We start from the raw sequence: 14,883 nt of genomic DNA, 5'->3' as shown, positions 1-14,883 counted from the left end.
GCCAGCGGCAGGGGCTGCCTCGGGGGGCGAAGCGGGCAGGGAGGCGACGGCGACAATTTGGCTGCGCTCGAGCGGCCTTTGAGCGGCAGGAGGCGACGCGGGACGGGCGCGGGGCTGCCGTGCCCCTCCCCAGCTGCTGCCCCTTCTCACCCGCCCGGGCCGGGGCTGAGGGAAGGGCCCAGATGGCACACCGGGCACACGACGGGGCATCATGCCCAGCACACCCGAGCCGCAGGCCGGCACTGGCTTTGGGAGTCCTGTGTGCACTTGACACCCCAAGCCCTGGTATTCAGCAGAAAAATACAAATTACAACCACTTTACTTCAAGGAAACTGTTAGAATGTGGCTTACATGTAACCGATGGCACAGATACTGCACAAAGTGCTCAAAGAAGCAAGAGTTACACCGTAAACCCTGACTCATCTCTACATTACTATTTTTTTATCCATGCTCCCTATCAAGGAGATATTAGAGGAACAGAAACAGTGGAAAAGTGTTTCTTTTAAAGTTAAAAGTTATAATATTTTTTCTTCCCCTTTTGTGGGTGGAAGCACCTGCCCTGTCCCCAGCCACGGTTCCTGTGGCCCTGCACACTCGCTGCACCTGAAGTTGCACACACTGTTCAAGTAGAAACAGACAACTTTTTAGAAACAAGTAAAGCTGTAGATCAGAGTGTTGAGGGGACTAGGAATTAATCTGACATTTTTTTAATTGACTAGATTTCAGCTGGAGTGGTCCCTTGGCATTTTAAACTTCCACGCTTAATTATCTTGCCGCCAATCATTTTGGCATGCACAGGGAGGTTCCTCTTAGATCGCTGCCCCCAGGAGGGTTTTCCCATCCCTCCACCTTGGTGTGTGCTGAATCCTGACTTTGAACTGGGGAGACTCTGCTGTGCCTGCGGGGAGCCCCAAAGGCACTGCATTATGCTCAGAGGAAGAGGTGATGGTCCAGCTGGATGCTGCATGGACACCGCCCCAACAGGGCACACCTGTCCCTCTCAGCGGCAAGCCACAGTGGACCCAACCCAGGCAGGTAGCTTCTAGGCTAAGGAAACAATGGTGTTTTCCATCTCTTCCTGATTTTAAGCCTTAAGACTGAGGGTAGGCATCTGCACCTGTCCCAGACGGTCCAGGGCCCACCGAGCCAGCACCAGGAGGAGCCTGTTAGTCCTGCCAGCCTCTCCTCAAGTACGCCTAGTACACCTGCAGTGCACGACTTGGAGACCTCCCACTTTGCAGATGGTATCTGCAAGGATAAGAGCCCTTTGTGACAATTTCCTGCACAAGTGTAACTGAACACTGGTAACACTGTCGGTGCCTGCTGTAGCCTGTAGAAAGGAGTCGCATGGTTTAATGGCATGCTGGGTGAAGAAATAGCCTCCAGCCACCTCCTAGCTTGAGCAACAAAAGCCAAGAATTACTCCAGATCCTCATCTTGCGCTTCTCTGTGGTTAACTGCAAAATATTTGTGGCTCCTACCTGCAGGAGGCAGGACCCCACATCATCCCTCACTCTGCCCCACAGCAGAGAGCTGTGCTCAGGCTTCTGCAGGCCCCCAAGATGTAGCTGTGCTCCCTGCCAGGAACAGCTGCTGGTGGGGAGCAGGCTTGACTCACAGCCAGCCTCCCTGGGCAGGATGACGTCTCCTCTCCAAGGGTTTCTATTGCATTACATGATTAATTAGCTGATTAACAAGATGTTGTTGCAGAAGAATCTGTTCTCTGAACACTGGCTCAGGCGAACACCATCCTCTGTGCTAATGAAACTCTTCTGTTCCACACAGGCATGCACTAATTTAAGCAACAACATGCAAATGAAGAACAATACAGTGAGTAATCTGGAGCTTTTAAATGAATTAGCCACAGCCTTCTTCACTCCCTGTCTCCAAGGAGAGAAGAGAAAGCAGGAAGACAGATAGCTCTGGTGAGTCTGGAGCCATGTTACAGGTGTCGAGGGCTCAGAAGGTGACTGATGCCTGTTTCCCCCTGCCCTGCTTTCAGGGGAGGGAGGGCATCAGGCCAAGGCTGCAGACAGCAGAAAATTATGGATATAGCTCCTGCTGACTGAACATAGTCAGGAGGTGCTGCTGGAGATGACTGTTCCATAAGCCAGGCTGTGGGTTCTGGCAGGATTAAAGCAGCAGCAGCAGCTCAACATGGCCCTGGGGCTCAAGTGAGAGCCCTGGGTGGGGAAGCAGGAAGGGAAAAGTGCTCCTGACAAGGCAGGACCAAGACCAGTACAAGAGCTCCTCCTCTACCCCCAGGCTTTTATAAGGATCTTGGAAAAAACCAAAAAGCACATGACAGCACCACAAAACTGGATTTGCAGCCTCCAGAAAGAAGCCTGCAGTAAGAGGCTGAACAAGCACAATCCCTTTAGCTTATTAGGAGACTGAGAAGTGTTACAATTCCAGTGTGTAATCTACCATAGAAGGAAATGACAAAGGACTAAAGGCTTTTTAATACAGAAGATGAAGGGAAAGCCAGCTACATTCACAAATACATGTTCTTTGCAGTGTAAACAATGGCACCTGTATCTACTACCCTCAGCTTCATTCTCTTCAACATGCTTTGGCCAAACACGGTCTTTCGGGCTCAGTGCAGAAGTAACTGGGCAAAACCAGATGCTCAGGCTAACTTGAGATGTCTGGGAAGCTAAAAAGGATTATTTGCACTGCTCAGGTCTACTGGCAGCAGGTGGTCAGAACAGAGGAAAAGGCTTCTCCCAGCTCTCAAGGATAAAGGAAAGGGCAAGGCACAGAGGTTTGCAGTAGCAGTTTTCCAGTCAGTTTGAAGAAATATGCAGTGAACAGTTCATGCCCCACAACCAGGCATGGTTGATACAGGAAAAGGAAAAGCTGAGGCAGGACAAACCAGTGGCTGCCAAATGGCAGGGACTCCCCCTGTGGCACAGATTCCCTGGCCCACAGTTTAGGGCAGAAGACGCTGCCAAGAGGGAGCTTGTATAAGAACGCTGGTTAAAAGCAAAGGACTTCACCATCTCTGGCTTCTTTCTTTGGCCAGTTCGACAACTCACCCCTACTGCACATGTGCCGGAAGGGCACAGGACACGGGAACTGCCTCACTGCTCTGTGCTGCAGTGCTGCTCCTGACAGCCCCTAGGCAAGCGCCACGCTGGGGAGAGGGCTCCAGCTGCAGGTCCCATGCTGATGTAGGGGTGAGCCCCGTGGGGCACAGTGCTGCAGCAGCAGCAGGACTTGCTGCACAGGGCAGCAGGCAGAGCACAAGTCTGCACAGCTCTTAAGAGGAGAGGAGGAATCTGGGCTGGGTAGGAACAGTGGGTATTTATCAACACAGGGAATTAATTACACATTACTCACTCTCACACATACCCCTGCACCACACAACCCAGCACCTTCCTCCAGGTACAGGAGGGCAGGGCTTGGGCCATGAGTTTGTAATACAACAGAGTGGTTTCCCAGGGAATCTCAAACAGACACGGGCCACTTTCTGCAGGAGTCCCCACTGCTCTACTCACAAAGCCCTCAACCCCCGGTGCCCAGAGGCCACAGGGTGTTGTCTGTCCTTGGGCAGGTGCAGGCCAAGCACCTGATGCTCCTCAGGGGCGTTGGGCCTTCAGACGGTTCCTGCGGCCAGCCTTGGCCCCACGCTGGGCTCCCTTCATCAGGCCCTTGAACTGGCCCTGCATTTTTGCCCGCTTCCTAGAAGAAGGAAGAAACAGGAGACTGGGTTAGTGCAGGCACTGGGCACACCTAATGCACAGGGATGCTCCAAGCTACACAAGGAGCAGTGCAGAGGCTGGCAGGGAGCTCTCAGATCCACAAAACCCTGCAGGATCAAACCTGGGGTTTAGCCCTGCTCCCAGCCCTTCCCAGCTAGCCTCACCTTCTGTTGAGTTTAGCTCTGTTCAGGGGGATGTAGGCGTAGGGGTCGAGCTGGCCTTTCTTCTTCACGTCGCCTTTACCTTTCTGTGGGAGATAGTGACATGGGAGAAGATGCAGCACCAGGGGAGATGCATGTGTCCCGTTCTGGTGCAACCCTGCCACCCAGCCATCCCGAAGACTATGTTGCAGTGGGGCGCCAGCTGAGCACATGGCCCTGGGAGCTGATTTCCTACTCAGATGATGCTACAGACACCTGCTTTCATCAGCAAGCAGGAACTGGCCACAGCAAGGGCAGGACAGGGACTCCAAGATGGGTTAGAAATGTTCACAGGTACCAAGGATTTGGCAGCTCCTCTTGGTGCAGAGATTCCTCCAGCCTTTATGCTACTGGGCCAGACCTCCAAAAAACAAACGGTGCTTCCTGCCCCAGAAAAGCCCCAGGCACCCCCCCCACTGAAACCTTGTCCTTCACCTTGGATCTGTACTCTGCACCAAAGACTGGCTCCTTGTTCAGCTGCCGGTGGATCCCAGAGCCTCCAGCTGGAAAACAGAGAATGTGTGTTGGAAGGGGACTCATGGCTCCCCCTTCCAGGCTGGGGGAGCTGTTCCTAGTTTTGCCTCCAGCTCTTAGGTGTGAGAACAGCAGAGAACAGTGACCACTTCCCATGAGCAAAGATCTCTGCTTCAGCTGTCCTGGAGCAGTCCAGCGAGACAGGTGGGTACGTGGTTCTGGCCCCCTGGGGAACCCCAGACCGGGCACAGGTGGAAGACTTACCTCTGTACTGAGGGTAGGTCTCAGCTTCGAGTTCCTCATCATCTGGTTCCTCTCTGAACTGACGCTTCTGGCTCTTCTTCTGCAGAAGGAGGAGCAGGGACCCTGCAGCTGGCTTGTACTTACAGTTCTGCCCTCCCATGGACCCCTGGCCTGCTTCTTTCCCATGGGGGTCCAGAGACCTTTCAGACTGCCTGTGCATGTCCCTGTCCCCAGCCAGCCTCCTGCACCCCTCCAAGCAGCTGGCGCTTGCCTGGTGTCCCTACTGGCCTCTTGGGCACAGCTGCAGCTGCCATGGCACAGGCAGGGGTTTGGCACAGCTGAGTTCCCTCAGCGTCTCCTCAGGACCATAAGCCCCATACTCACACTGCGGAGACCCACATCTTGCAGCACATCTGCCATCTCCTCATCTGCTCCTATGGTACAGGACAAAAGTGTCAGTGGAGAATGCAGGCACAGGGGACCCCCAGTACTACGCCAGCCCCTGGAGTGGGCTTTAGGAGCAGGGTGCCCCTGCCGAACCAGCACTTGTGACCTTGTCCCCTCCAACACCCTTCTGGTGATGGAGGGAGCTGCCTCCCCTGGGTGGCAATGGCCAAGAGAGTCACTAGGTGTGACACAAGGCCATACCAACTCCTGCCGCTTCCACCCACATCCCCCCCAAGCTCCCACATACGGGTGGCAGGAAGAAAACCATTCGGAGTACTAGAGCAAGTCTAGTGTGGCCCCCTGTCAGCCCAGGCAGTACCTTTGGCTTCAGCATCGTCCACCTCCTCTTCTTCATGGATGATCAGACGCCCGTCCTTGGACACCTGGAAGTCATGGCTCACTCCCGTGGACCGCCTGGGGCCTGGCTTGGTGGCTGCTCACAGAGAGATGGGTCAGGGTCTGAGGAAGGACCCACTCCTGTGGGCAGTTGTAGTCCCAGGGTCCCTGCACATCACAGCAGCCCCCAACGCATCCATCCCACCCCAGCCACATCCAAAGCTCCACTCCTCACCCAGGACCCGCTGGGACACATTGGGGTCCAGGAAGTTGAGGGGCTCATCCTCTTCCCCTTCCTTCAGCCAGGCTTGGCCCTTCTGCCGTGCTTGCTTCCTCCACTCCTTGCTCCTCTGCCGTTCCTCCTCTTCCTCCTCCTCCTCCTCTGAGTCAGCCAGGATCTCCTCCATGCTAGTCAAAAGGCAGACAGAATGATGGAAACAGAACAAGCCCAGGGGTGCAGACCCCAGCCAGCCTCACAGCACACAGCAGCCCTGGAGATGTCTCCAGCATCTCTAGAGGCACCAGCTGAGCAGATCCAGCAACAAGCCCCCTGTGGGGGCTGCTCCTTCTTCACCCCTGGCCCATCTTCACCTGTCTCCTCTGGGATGTGCTGGTGGTGCCTCCTCTTCGTCGGTATCCGTGGCCGCCTGCCTCAGGGCACGTTGCTTGCGGCTCCGGGCTTCTGCCTTGCGGATGTTCACCAGCACCTTATGGTACTCGGCTGGCAGCAGCCCCTTCACCAGATCAAATCTGAGGAGTGCAGAGAGCAGTCAGGGCCCACCTCCTCCTGCCCTGCTTCCCAGAGCTCCCTCGCTGCAGCCCCGGGAGCCCCCAGCTCACCCAAACTTGCGGATGAACTTGATGAAAAGGTTTCGCAGCTTCATACGGAAGTGCCGTCTCATGTCGTCTGAAAGGTTTCCCACAGCCTCCAGCTGCCAGGACAGAGACCCTTGAGATCAAAGCACCCCTGCCCTGGGCACCCAGCCTCCCACCCTTCCTCTGCATAGCCACCATGCTCACCCTGCTGCCATCTCCCCATGCCCACCCCAGGCAGGGCCATGGGGATGTCTCCCTGCTTGGCAGGGCTGGTTCACGGGGGTTCTCTGGCAGATCCGTGCCAGCATTCAGGCGAGGGACCTCCTACCTGCTGTCTCAGTCACCAAGACCAAGGTTGGGTCCCTGACCCCCGTGCAGAAGCAGGGTGCAGCTGGAGATGCTCCCAGACACCCAAGGCAGCCCCACCACCTCCTTGGGGCACCCCACACAGGATCTCACCATCGTCTGGACATGCTTGGCCAGCAGCTTGGTGTCTACCAGCAGCAGTGTGACCTTGAGGAAACCCAGGGCCGACTTCACCACATCCCGCGTGCGGGAGACCAGCAGCAGGCAGATGTTCTGCAGGAGCTGCTCCACCACGCTCAGCTCTAGGTGATCTGCAACCACGATGGGGCTCAGCCGCAGCCAGCCTCCTCCTGGCACCTGCCTTCACCGGAGGGGCTCTGCCCTGTCCCCTTGTGCTGCCCTCATGCCCCCAGCCCTCCTGCTCCCACTCACCTTTGAACTCAAAGAACAGGCGAGTCAGTGCCAGCACCGTGCAGCTGATCATGGTGACTGAGCCTGTGAGCCCCACGTAGATCAGGAGCAGGAATCGCTGCATGGCCTCTGCAAAAGGGGATGGCTCAGGGCCCCGCTCACCCTGTGCCCAGCAGCATCCCTGCCCCATTTCAGCAGGATGCCAGGCATGGTTCTGGTCCCTTGGGGCTGGGGCGCCCATGGGGCTGAGCAAGTGGAGCAGGAGCTCACCTTGGGGGGTGGGCCCAAAGCGGATGAAGGCATGCCCCATCTCCACAAGCAGCGCAAAGGCATTCTTGCGGGCCCCCACCGATACCTCCTTGGTGCACAGGACGACCTGGAGGCACATGGGCATGTCAGTCACATCACTGCTGCCACCTCTGTGGCCAGAACCAGATGGGTCCCCCCCCCCAGGGGCCATGCTCACCTCTGGGACCAGGGCAGTGACAAAGGGCTCATGCTCAGCAGAGAGCTGCTTCACAATGTGGAACAGGCACTTCAGCCTAGGCTGGGGAAAGAAACAGTCCAGCACTGGTACACCCAGGAACACACACCCAGCTGCCTCCTCCACCCACCCCACCCCGCCCCCTCCCAACAGCAGCTAAGATCCACCACTGCAGCCCTTGCTCTCACCCTCTTGGCCGGGGATGCCGCGCTCTTGAGTGAGTCCAGCAGCGCTGCCTGCAGATCCTGCAGGTGGGAGCGGACGAAGGCCTGGCAGGGGGCATGGGGAGCGGCACACACCTCCTCCAGCACACGGTACGCCTTCTTCTGCATGCTACGCTCCTTGCTCTGCAGGGACAGCCAACATGGCCCTGCTGTCAAGACAGCCTCAACAGTCACAGCGTCTGAAGGGACTCCCGCAGCACCTCATGCCACTCACCAGAGACCTGTCCCCTATAGCAGCTGCTCATCTCCCCATAGCCCAGGTCCAAGCTGGCAGCAAGCAGAAGGTGCCCCACTGCACCCCCTGCCCCTGTCAGGGCTGGGAGCAGACTCACCTGGAGGGAAGGCTGGATGGTGCGGTACAGGGAATCTAAGGACTGCTCATCAGCATAGGGTGCCATTGCTACCACCAGGTCCAGAATGGAGAGTCTGCAGCAGAGGACACACGAGTGAGCACCTTATCACCAACACTACCCAGCCAAGCTGGGACTCTGGCCGAGAGCCTCACTGGATGCACAGGAGTGGCACATCCCACGTGGGACAGCATGAGTGTCTTAGCGCTGCTCACCAGGAGGAAGCCAGCAGCTCTACCCATTATCACCAGTCCCCAGGTGTTACCTGGTAAATTCAGAGCTCTCAGGACTGGTCAGCTTCACGCTGGCTTTCTGCAGGAACCCACACACCATCTGCAGGGCAAGGACACAGAGCAGGATCAGAACTGACCGAAGGAAGCACCTTTAAAAGAGTTGCAATCTACCTGGCAAACACCTTGCCGCAGCACTTTGTGGAGACCAGAAGCACTAGTGGGTCCAAAAAGAGCTAGACAAATCACAAAGGACTTGTGCATGATGTGCCAGATGCTGCTGCAAGATTGGGAAATCCCAGACCACCGGCTGGGAAAGGCTCCCTCCCCATAAGGGCGGGAAGGGCTGCTCTTTGCTCAGCTTCTTTCCTCCTGCCCTCTCCAGTCTCCAGTCAAGCACCCACCACAGCCCTATCAGACTGGATCCAGCTGGGAGATGCTGGCCTGAGCCAGCACAGCCTGCCCCACTGCCCCAGGGCCCTCTCCTCTCACCTGCAGGTCAGTGATGGTCAGGTAAGCACGGACAGTGTCCAGCACAGAGCGCCGCTGAGCACTGCTGGCCCCATCCTCCTCAGGCTGGCTGTACACGTTGAACAGAATGGGCAGGAAATTTTTGGCAAAGCGACCCACTTCTGCCCGCTCCGCATCTAGGGAGAGGATGACAGGGGGTTACAGACCAACACCTCCCCTTTCCAGGTCACCGCAGGGGACAGGGACCCACCACAAGGGTCTGTCTCCCCTCCAACCTGTCTCGCAGCCTTTGTGGATGAGGGTGCGCAAGGCCTGGCACACGGTGGGGCGGAGGTCTGGACGCTCACTGATGGCCATGCCCAGCGTGCGGGCCAGCCCCTTGAAGGCCCCCAGCACATCCGTGGGGTGGGTGCAGAAGCCAGGCAGCAGGGTCCAGACCTAGAAGGCAAACAAAAAAATGGGAGGCCAGCACTCTTCACCCACGTCACTGCTCCCCAGCCTGGCACCACCGGTACACCACGGCAGGGCTCCCGGGCACTCCTCGTTACCTGCCACTGCAGCGTGTCATAGATCTTGGCCTCCACACTCTTCCCAGCCTGGGTAAACTCCACAGCTGCAGAAAAGAAGGGGTAGATGAGCAGAGCAGCGGGGGTGGCAAAACCCCACTCCACCCCAGGGAAGAGAAGGGAGGTCCCATGGAGCACCCTGGGGCTCCCAGCAGCACGGGACCGCACCCACTCAGACCCCCACCATGCCACCCTCCTCACCTCTGCTTTTTAGGGCAGCTGCCAAGGGCAAGAAGTAGCTGGTGAAGAAGCCAAGCTGCGCACCCTGCACATAGTCCCGCAGCACCGGCAGGAGCCAGCTACGGGGGAAATCCAGGGTCTCCCTGGGGAGGGAAGGCATGGGTCAGGGGAGCACAGGGCACGACCGGCATTAGGCCCTGGGCACAGGGCACCTCCACGCAGCCACAGAGCTGGGCACAGGTGGGCTCAGTAGAGCCAAACACCTTCGGCACCGCATGGGGACTGAACAGGAACATAATGAATGGCTCCAAAATTGCTACCCCATGACCGTACTCACTCCTTGCCATCGATTTCGAGGGGCACAGCTTCTAGGAGCACCTCAGGACCCATGGTGCTCACAGCAGCCCCCACTGCCTGGTCCACTTCAGCAGTGTGGGGGAAGTGTGGGGAGAGACGCAGGTCACACAGGGACCGGAGACACTGCAAGGACAGAGCAGGACAGTCACAGAGGAGCCACAGAGACAGTCCTGGCACATCACTCGCTATGCCTGCCCAGGGATGCCAGCTGCCCCACATGTCCCCATGCCCAATCCCAGAGCTGCACACTTCGTGCTTACGCACGGGCAGGACAATGGGCACCAGGAAGGCCCTGCTCCACAGCTGGAGAGGTCAACAGCAACGCAGCCCAGGCAGCAGTGCAGCCACCCCACCTGCGGCCCCCAAGCCTGGCTCACCTTCCTCATGATGGGGTGGCACTGCTTCCCACACGTCTCGAAGAAGACCTCCAGCACCCGCAGCACCTCATCCCATGCTGCATGGAAACGGTACGTCAGGCCCTCCTCCACTGATCTGGGAAGGAGAGAGAAGACGGTCATGCTGGCAAGGACTGATCCAGCAGTGATCAGGGCACCCAGCAGCCTGCCAGCCCCCGCTGGGGACCAGGCAGAGGCTACTCAGAGCTCAGCCAGGCCCACAGGGACAGCCTCTCCCACACCACCGCTCCTCACCTGAACATCTTGCACAGGTAGGCAGCAGGGGCTGGGGCGGATGCAGAGACTGTGCCCAGGTCCTCCATGTGCGGACCAACACACTCGCTGAGGAGGGTCTGCAAGGGCAAACGGGGAAGATGGGACAGCAGTGGACTACACATCTCCCAGCCTGGCACGCACAGAGGAACACACCACTCCTCGGAAAGCCCCAAACCCCTGGGCAGAGCTCCCCATGAGGCCCAGGGCAGCCCCAGTGGGAAGAGGTGCCTGTGTGCAATACCTCCAGGGTCTGAGCTGCTGTCGCCACCACTTGGGAGTGCGGGGAGAGGAAGCAGTTCATAGCTGCAGAGAAGAGCCGGGGGAGGTGAGCCCAGCACAGGTCCTTCTGCAGCCTAGAGAAGAGAGATCAGGCAAGTGAGAGACCAAGTGGCCACCTCTCCCCATGCCCAGCAGCGGCCCCTGCCCATACCTGCCCAGGTTGATGTGCGCCCGCTCCATGGTGGACAGCCAGGTCAGCAGTGGCTGCAGGTCACTCACGCTGGGCACATAGTCGTAGAGGGCCTGGGGAAGCAGAGGGTGGGTGAGTGCCGTGGCACTGTCAGCCCCATCCCTCCCCACACTGGCACCCCACACTCACGGTGATGATCTGGCCATTGAGCTCAGCTGGCAGGCAGGCCTCACTGGCCTGGGCACTGAAGAGGCTGTGGAAGGCTTGCATGGCACACGCTGTCACCAGCTGTGAAGGACACAGTGTCAGGAGCAGGGGGCTCTGCTTTGCACCCACTGTCCTCCTACCCCAAAGCAGGCTCTGCCCTGGGAAGCCCAGCAAGCACCAGCTGCCCTGGGCTCCTCTGTGTTTGCACCCTGCATCTCCAGGCTTCCAGCCAGCAGCTGAGGGGTTTGAGCCCTTCCAAGTGCAGCTGAGGGGAAAAGGAGCTGCCCTTGCCATCCCTGGCATGGGGACACTCACCGTGTGGCTGAGAGTCATGACTCGGAGCAAGGTCTCACAGCAGGTCTTCACCACAGCTGCAGGGAAGCAGGGCAGCAGGTCCCGCAGCAGGGCGAGGACGTGCAGGGTGGTGGTTGCCTCCTTGGTGCCTGTAGGAGCAGAGCAACATCTGAGCTTGTGGCACCCCATGGCAGAGCCCTGCCCAAGGCAAAGCCCCTGTGACAACACTGCGGCTGACCCACAGAGCTGGAGTGAACACCCCCTGGCTCCTGGGACGAGTAGAGCAACAGACAGATGGCTGAGGACCCTCCAAAACACCTTAGGTGTCCCAGAGGCATCTCGTACCCTCCCCAGCAATCCAGGGTGCTGCCCCCTCCCCTCTTTCTTTCAAATCCTTATTACCCCACAGCTGCACAGGCCCTCCCCCGACTCTGCTGCAGGCCCCTTGCTCCAGCACCCCATACCTCCAGCTTTTTCTATCTCCTGCACGCAGAACTTGGCGGTGGAGGGTGCTGCAGGGTGATGCTCAGGTGCTGCATCTCCAAACATGAACTCGCTGCCCCTCAGGACAGAGCACACCCCATGCTGCGCCGCTTTCCGCACCTGGCAAAGGAGAGCCCAGGTGGGTAGAAGCCACAGGCTCCAGTTGCACAGCCAGCCCCAAAAGTGAACATCATAGGCAGTGTCATCTGTCACCAGTGCCACCGGGTGCTCACCTTAGGCTTGGTATGAACACAGAAGCTCAGCAAGCCGTGATAGACCTGGAGAGTGATGGGGTAGCTCCAGGCTGCCAAGTCCTGCTTCCGCAGCAGTGTGGCCAGGCAAGAGAGGACCTACAACAAGGGACCAGCAGGGGCCGTTGGCATCAGCCCACAGAGAGACACCCTCCCCACTGCAATGGCATCAGGCTGACCACTCAGCACCACTCTGCAGCAGCAGCAGCCTCGACCCCAGCTCTCAGCAGACCCCAGGGGCAGAGCTGGCATGGCCGGCTGCCTCCTGGCCACTCACCCATCGCAGGGCAGAGGTGGAGCTGCTGCAGGCCTGTGAGGACACGATACCCATTAAGGCTTTTGAGGCATCTGAGAACTTTTTTATAAGCACAGGGCTTGGAACCCTGCCAGGAGAAGGAGACATGTCAGTGGTGTGGGGAGTTGGCAGTGGGTGTAGTCATGCAGGGAACCTGCGTCCCCAGCCCAGGGAGGGGTTCCAGTACCAACCCCTCTTCCATGATGGGGCCAGGTAGCTCTCCTCACTCCTCTGCCAGCTACTCACCGCTTTAGGACAAGGTTAAGCAGGTAGGCAACAGCTGACAGTGACTCAGGAGACTCCACCACTTCCAGTGTGGTCATCTGGGAACACAGAATGGAAGAGTGAGCGCAAGTAATGGTTCACACCAGGCCAGCCCTTCCCCAACACCAACCCTTGGAGAGCAGGGCAGAGAAACCAGAAGCAGCCCAACAGCAGCTGACCTCAGCTATGAGCACAGCACTTTCCTCCACCAGCCCTCCCAAGAGCCCACCCATGCTGCCAACAGCAGCTCCCCTCACGCCACCTCCCCACGACCATCACTCACCAGTGCAGCAAAGTACTCTGTCTCACTCTCCTTGCCCCCCCGTGAGCGGATCACCTCTGTCACGGCTGCCAGCACAGCGCAGATCTATGAACAGCAAGCAGAGCAGGTCGGTGCCCTCAGCCTCACATCTGTGGGGTCATCCACACGGGACCCCACCCCGTCCCCAGCCCTGCTCCTGTCCGTACCTCTTTGTGAGCAGCAGAATTGGATTCCCAGAAGCGCTGCACCTTGCTGAAGGTGACATTGGTGCAGTCACTCAGCCCACTCAGGAAGGTGCCGGAGGACTTTTCTGTGGCGGCCTCCGCGGTATCATCCTCCTCCATGCGGAGCTGAGCGCTGTCAGTTGTCTGTTCCAAACGCGGGGACCCCGACTGCAGCTCATTGTGCAGCTTCACCGCATCCACCGTCAAGTTGCTTTTCTCTGTCGGGGTGAAGAGCTTTGCTCAGAACCGTGAAGCTGTGTTGCTCCACCATTCACCACAAACTCTGCCACCCCCCTCCCCCTCAACCCCAGCCAGAGCAGGAGAAAGCACAGCAGTAATTGGTGAGAGCTCCTTGTTCTTGTGAAAACAAACCAGGGCACAGTCCAGCCAACTCATATGATGGAGGAGAGCATCACAAACACGTGCTGGTTACCAAGGCTTTAACACTGAGGTGCTTCTGGTAGTCTGCCCCATTTATCTTTTTCCACCCAGAGCCCTAGCAACCAGGCAGCCAAGGCACATGCCTCCCGTCCCTCTGAGCCCCAGACACCAGCTTGCAACCAGCTGCAAGACAATGCAGTCTTCAGCTGCAGGAGAAAGACCTCCCTGGCTAGAACCAGCCAGGGCTGCGAAACTCCAGTCCCTTACAGACTGATGCTCTGAGATTTCCTTCCCCATCAGGCAGCCTCCTGAACGGGAGCCTCCGCTGTGCTCCTCCCCACGCCGACACCGCGGCAGCACCTGCCGGTACGGCCGAGGGCTTCCGAGAGCCGAATCGCTCCGGCCACAAGCCTGCAGGGGCCACGCCACTGGGACAGCACCGTCCCGGCGGCTGCAGGCAGGGCCCCGCGCCGGGCCCGGCAGGGTGACAGGGTTGCTGCACGCCGCGCCCCGTTTCGCTTCACAGGCCCAGTGTCCCGGGGAGGTAAGGAGGAGGCACGCGCTAGGCCGCGGGCTCGGTTCTCCTCCCCGTTTTGCTGCCTCCGCCTCCCGGGGCTGTAGCTCGGGGGTGAGGGGCTCCCCCGGCCCTCCTGCTCCCAGCCTCAGAGGCCCGCGCCACAGCCCCCCGCGGCCCTGCAGCCCCCGTCGGGAAGAACCGGGCCCAGGCAGGGAGCTGCCCGCACCGCGGCCCTGCCCGCACCCGGGGCCTTGCCCTTACCGGCGGGCCGGCTAAAGAAGCGGCTGCGAGCGGCCAGGCGGTGCCGGCGGGTCTCGGGGTTGCAGTCGCTGCTGTGGCCCTTCCGCCACCGCTTCAGCTTGGCGGCGGCGCCCGAACGGAGCCGCCCGCTCCGCGCCATGCTGGGCCCGGCTCCACGTGTGGCCGCGCCACACACCCCTCCCCTTCCGCTTCCGGCGCCCGCCGCCATCTTGATTGAGGGCACCGGTGCCCTCACCACTGGCCGCCTTCCGGCGGGGCGAGTGGGAGTACTGTCGGGGAAGCTAAGCGGGGTCGCGCCCGGCCGGGGCTTGGATGGGAGACCTTAGGGGCTCGGGGGCAGCCGGCAGCTCCCCCTGCAGGGGGAGAAGGCACCGTCGGTGCCGCCCCCGCACGGCACCGATTCCGTAGCCAGGTCGGCGCCCGGCACAGCTGAGCAGTCGCGACACGTTACCGCATATGCGTTACGGCGTAGTGATGTCACGCCCTGAAGGTCGCGCCGCCCTTCGCGGCCGCGCCATGCGCTACGTGCGCCTCCGCCCGCCTGCGGCTCTGCGCATGCGCGCCA

At 59.3% G+C, this 14,883-nt stretch overlaps 1 protein-coding gene across 2 annotated transcripts; it reads right to left on the bottom strand.

The window, feature by feature from the left end:
• Window positions 1-2,435: 2,435 nt before the first annotated feature.
• RRP12 (ribosomal RNA processing 12 homolog) lies at window positions 2,436-14,789 on the bottom strand. 2 transcript variants are annotated; one of them, XM_037401348.1, is made up of 34 exons: window positions 14,770-14,789; window positions 13,142-13,377; window positions 12,957-13,040; window positions 12,656-12,732; window positions 12,392-12,497; window positions 12,097-12,213; window positions 11,845-11,983; window positions 11,402-11,529; window positions 11,069-11,167; window positions 10,901-10,992; window positions 10,712-10,823; window positions 10,450-10,547; window positions 10,177-10,291; window positions 9,780-9,922; window positions 9,464-9,585; window positions 9,245-9,309; window positions 8,972-9,134; window positions 8,718-8,872; window positions 8,261-8,328; window positions 7,978-8,071; window positions 7,610-7,768; window positions 7,404-7,484; window positions 7,208-7,313; window positions 6,959-7,066; window positions 6,680-6,837; window positions 6,245-6,336; window positions 5,996-6,154; window positions 5,640-5,812; window positions 5,388-5,501; window positions 5,006-5,055; window positions 4,643-4,721; window positions 4,340-4,407; window positions 3,869-3,951; window positions 2,436-3,684 (listed from the first exon to the last, which is right to left on the bottom strand). In XM_037401348.1, exons 2-34 carry the CDS (start codon window positions 13,277-13,279, stop codon window positions 3,582-3,584), a joined length of 3,648 nt encoding a protein of 1,215 aa, XP_037257245.1. In that variant the 5' UTR covers window positions 13,280-13,377; window positions 14,770-14,789; the 3' UTR covers window positions 2,436-3,581. The 2 variants fall into 2 exon arrangements, with proteins under 2 accessions (XP_037257245.1, XP_037257244.1); XM_037401347.1 differs by lacking the exon at window positions 14,770-14,789 and adding an exon at window positions 14,319-14,507.
• Window positions 14,790-14,883: the final 94 nt, after the last annotated feature.

The sequence above is a fragment of the Falco rusticolus genome, chromosome 9 (genome assembly GCF_015220075.1).
Source record: "Falco rusticolus isolate bFalRus1 chromosome 9, bFalRus1.pri, whole genome shotgun sequence".
Lineage (NCBI taxonomy): Eukaryota > Metazoa > Chordata > Aves > Falconiformes > Falconidae > Falco > Falco rusticolus.
This window is presented reverse-complemented; position numbering and strand designations above follow the sequence as displayed.